Below are 1,521 nucleotides of genomic sequence, written 5' to 3'. Positions count from 1 at the left end.
TAGCTGCTAGCGTCCGCAGGACCTTGTTACTCCTTTTATCATCTATTTCTTCTTTTGGGCTGTATTGACAGTTAGACAGTTTACATAACTTAGTTCATATATTTAGACGCTCATGACTTAGTGACACCCCGATGTTTGGGGCTCGTTTCTGTATTTTCTATATTTATATTTAGAGTTGGCTTGATTTATGAGAAATTCAACTATTGGAAATGTTTTATTAAATTCTTATAATCAAATTAGTAGTAATATTTTTGGGAAGTAGGCATACCTTGAATCATGATAGGCGCCATCGCGACATGGTTTAGATTTGGGTCGTGACACCTATTCTCCACCATATTCACCACTATAGAGTTTACAGGAAATACAAACTTATCTACCCGAAATAACACATCTTCCATTATCTCCTCGAGTATTAAAGGTGTTTGGTCAGCGAGCTGCAAAGATATTGGTGCTGACCTTATCTCTCCAATCTTCTTTTCCAACTTCCTGTAATTAAACAAAGGCATTAAGTTAATTGAGGCACCAGAATCACATAACGACTTATCAAAATTAATAGAGCCTGAAGAGCAAGGTATAGTAAAACTCCCCGGATCTCCACACTTTTGTGGGAGTTTGTTTTGCAAGATTGCACTACAATGCTCTGTGAGTTTGACCATGGAGGTCTCTTCTATCTTCCTCTTCATTGTGAGGATCTCCTTCAAGAACTTGGCATAAGCTGGCATTTGGGAGAGCACTTCTGTGAATGGAAAATTTACATTAACTTGTTTCAGCATGTCCAGAAATCTCTCAAATTTCTTGTCCATCTTTTCTCTATACAGCTTCTGGGGAAAAGGTAAAGCAGGCATATGTTTGCTGTCTTCAGAGTCCTCCCTTCTCGGATTCTCTTCCTTCTTCTTTTTTTAGCTCCTTCTTGCCTTTCTTCTTCTTATCAACTTTATTCTTTAGCTGCTCTCCACTTTCTTTTCCAAGTATCACATCTTTTTGGATCGAAGTCGGATCTTTCAATACTTGTCCACATCTCAGAGTTATAACATTCATTATTTCCTTGGGATTTCTTTCAGTATCAACTGGCAGAGTACCTGGGATCCTTTCCGATAATATTGTTACAATCTGTCCCACTTGTCTCTCCAGATTTCAAAAACCAGTACCTATTTCATTGATAGCTGCTACATGTTCCCGTAAAGTTGCACTATGAGTTTCAAGCTTCACTTTAGTTTTCTGAATAAAGGCCTTCATGAGATCTTATATGCCAGACTGAATAGGCTGTTGAGGCTTAAATTGCTACCTCGATTTTGTAAGACAGGCGCTCCTTGTCCCTGGGGTATAGGATTATTTTGTTTCCATGCATTCGATGTACCTTCAGGTGAACTCCATGAAAAACTGGGGTGCCTCTAATCCATTGCTTTAAAGTTGTATTTGCCCACAGCATTCATTTCCTCAGTTGAGGCCTCACACTCATGAGTAGGGTGTCCACTTCCACATATATCACAAGCTGCATGAGGTTCACTCCGTATTGAAGCT

The 1,521-nt window shown here is 39.2% G+C and overlaps 1 protein-coding gene across 1 annotated transcript; it reads right to left on the bottom strand.

Annotated features, from left to right (window-relative positions):
• Positions 1–236: 236 nt before the first annotated feature.
• LOC138907636 (uncharacterized) lies at positions 237–845 on the bottom strand. The gene has a single exon (XM_070198238.1). It carries the CDS (start codon positions 843–845, stop codon positions 237–239), a length of 609 nt encoding a protein of 202 aa, XP_070054339.1.
• Between the last annotated feature and the right edge of the window lie 676 nt (positions 846–1,521).

This window comes from Nicotiana tomentosiformis, chromosome 3 (assembly GCF_000390325.3).
Source record: "Nicotiana tomentosiformis chromosome 3, ASM39032v3, whole genome shotgun sequence".
Classification (NCBI taxonomy): Eukaryota; Viridiplantae; Streptophyta; class Magnoliopsida; order Solanales; family Solanaceae; genus Nicotiana; species Nicotiana tomentosiformis.
The sequence above is the reverse complement of the archived record's forward strand: the minus strand, read 5'-3'. Positions and strand labels throughout refer to the sequence as shown.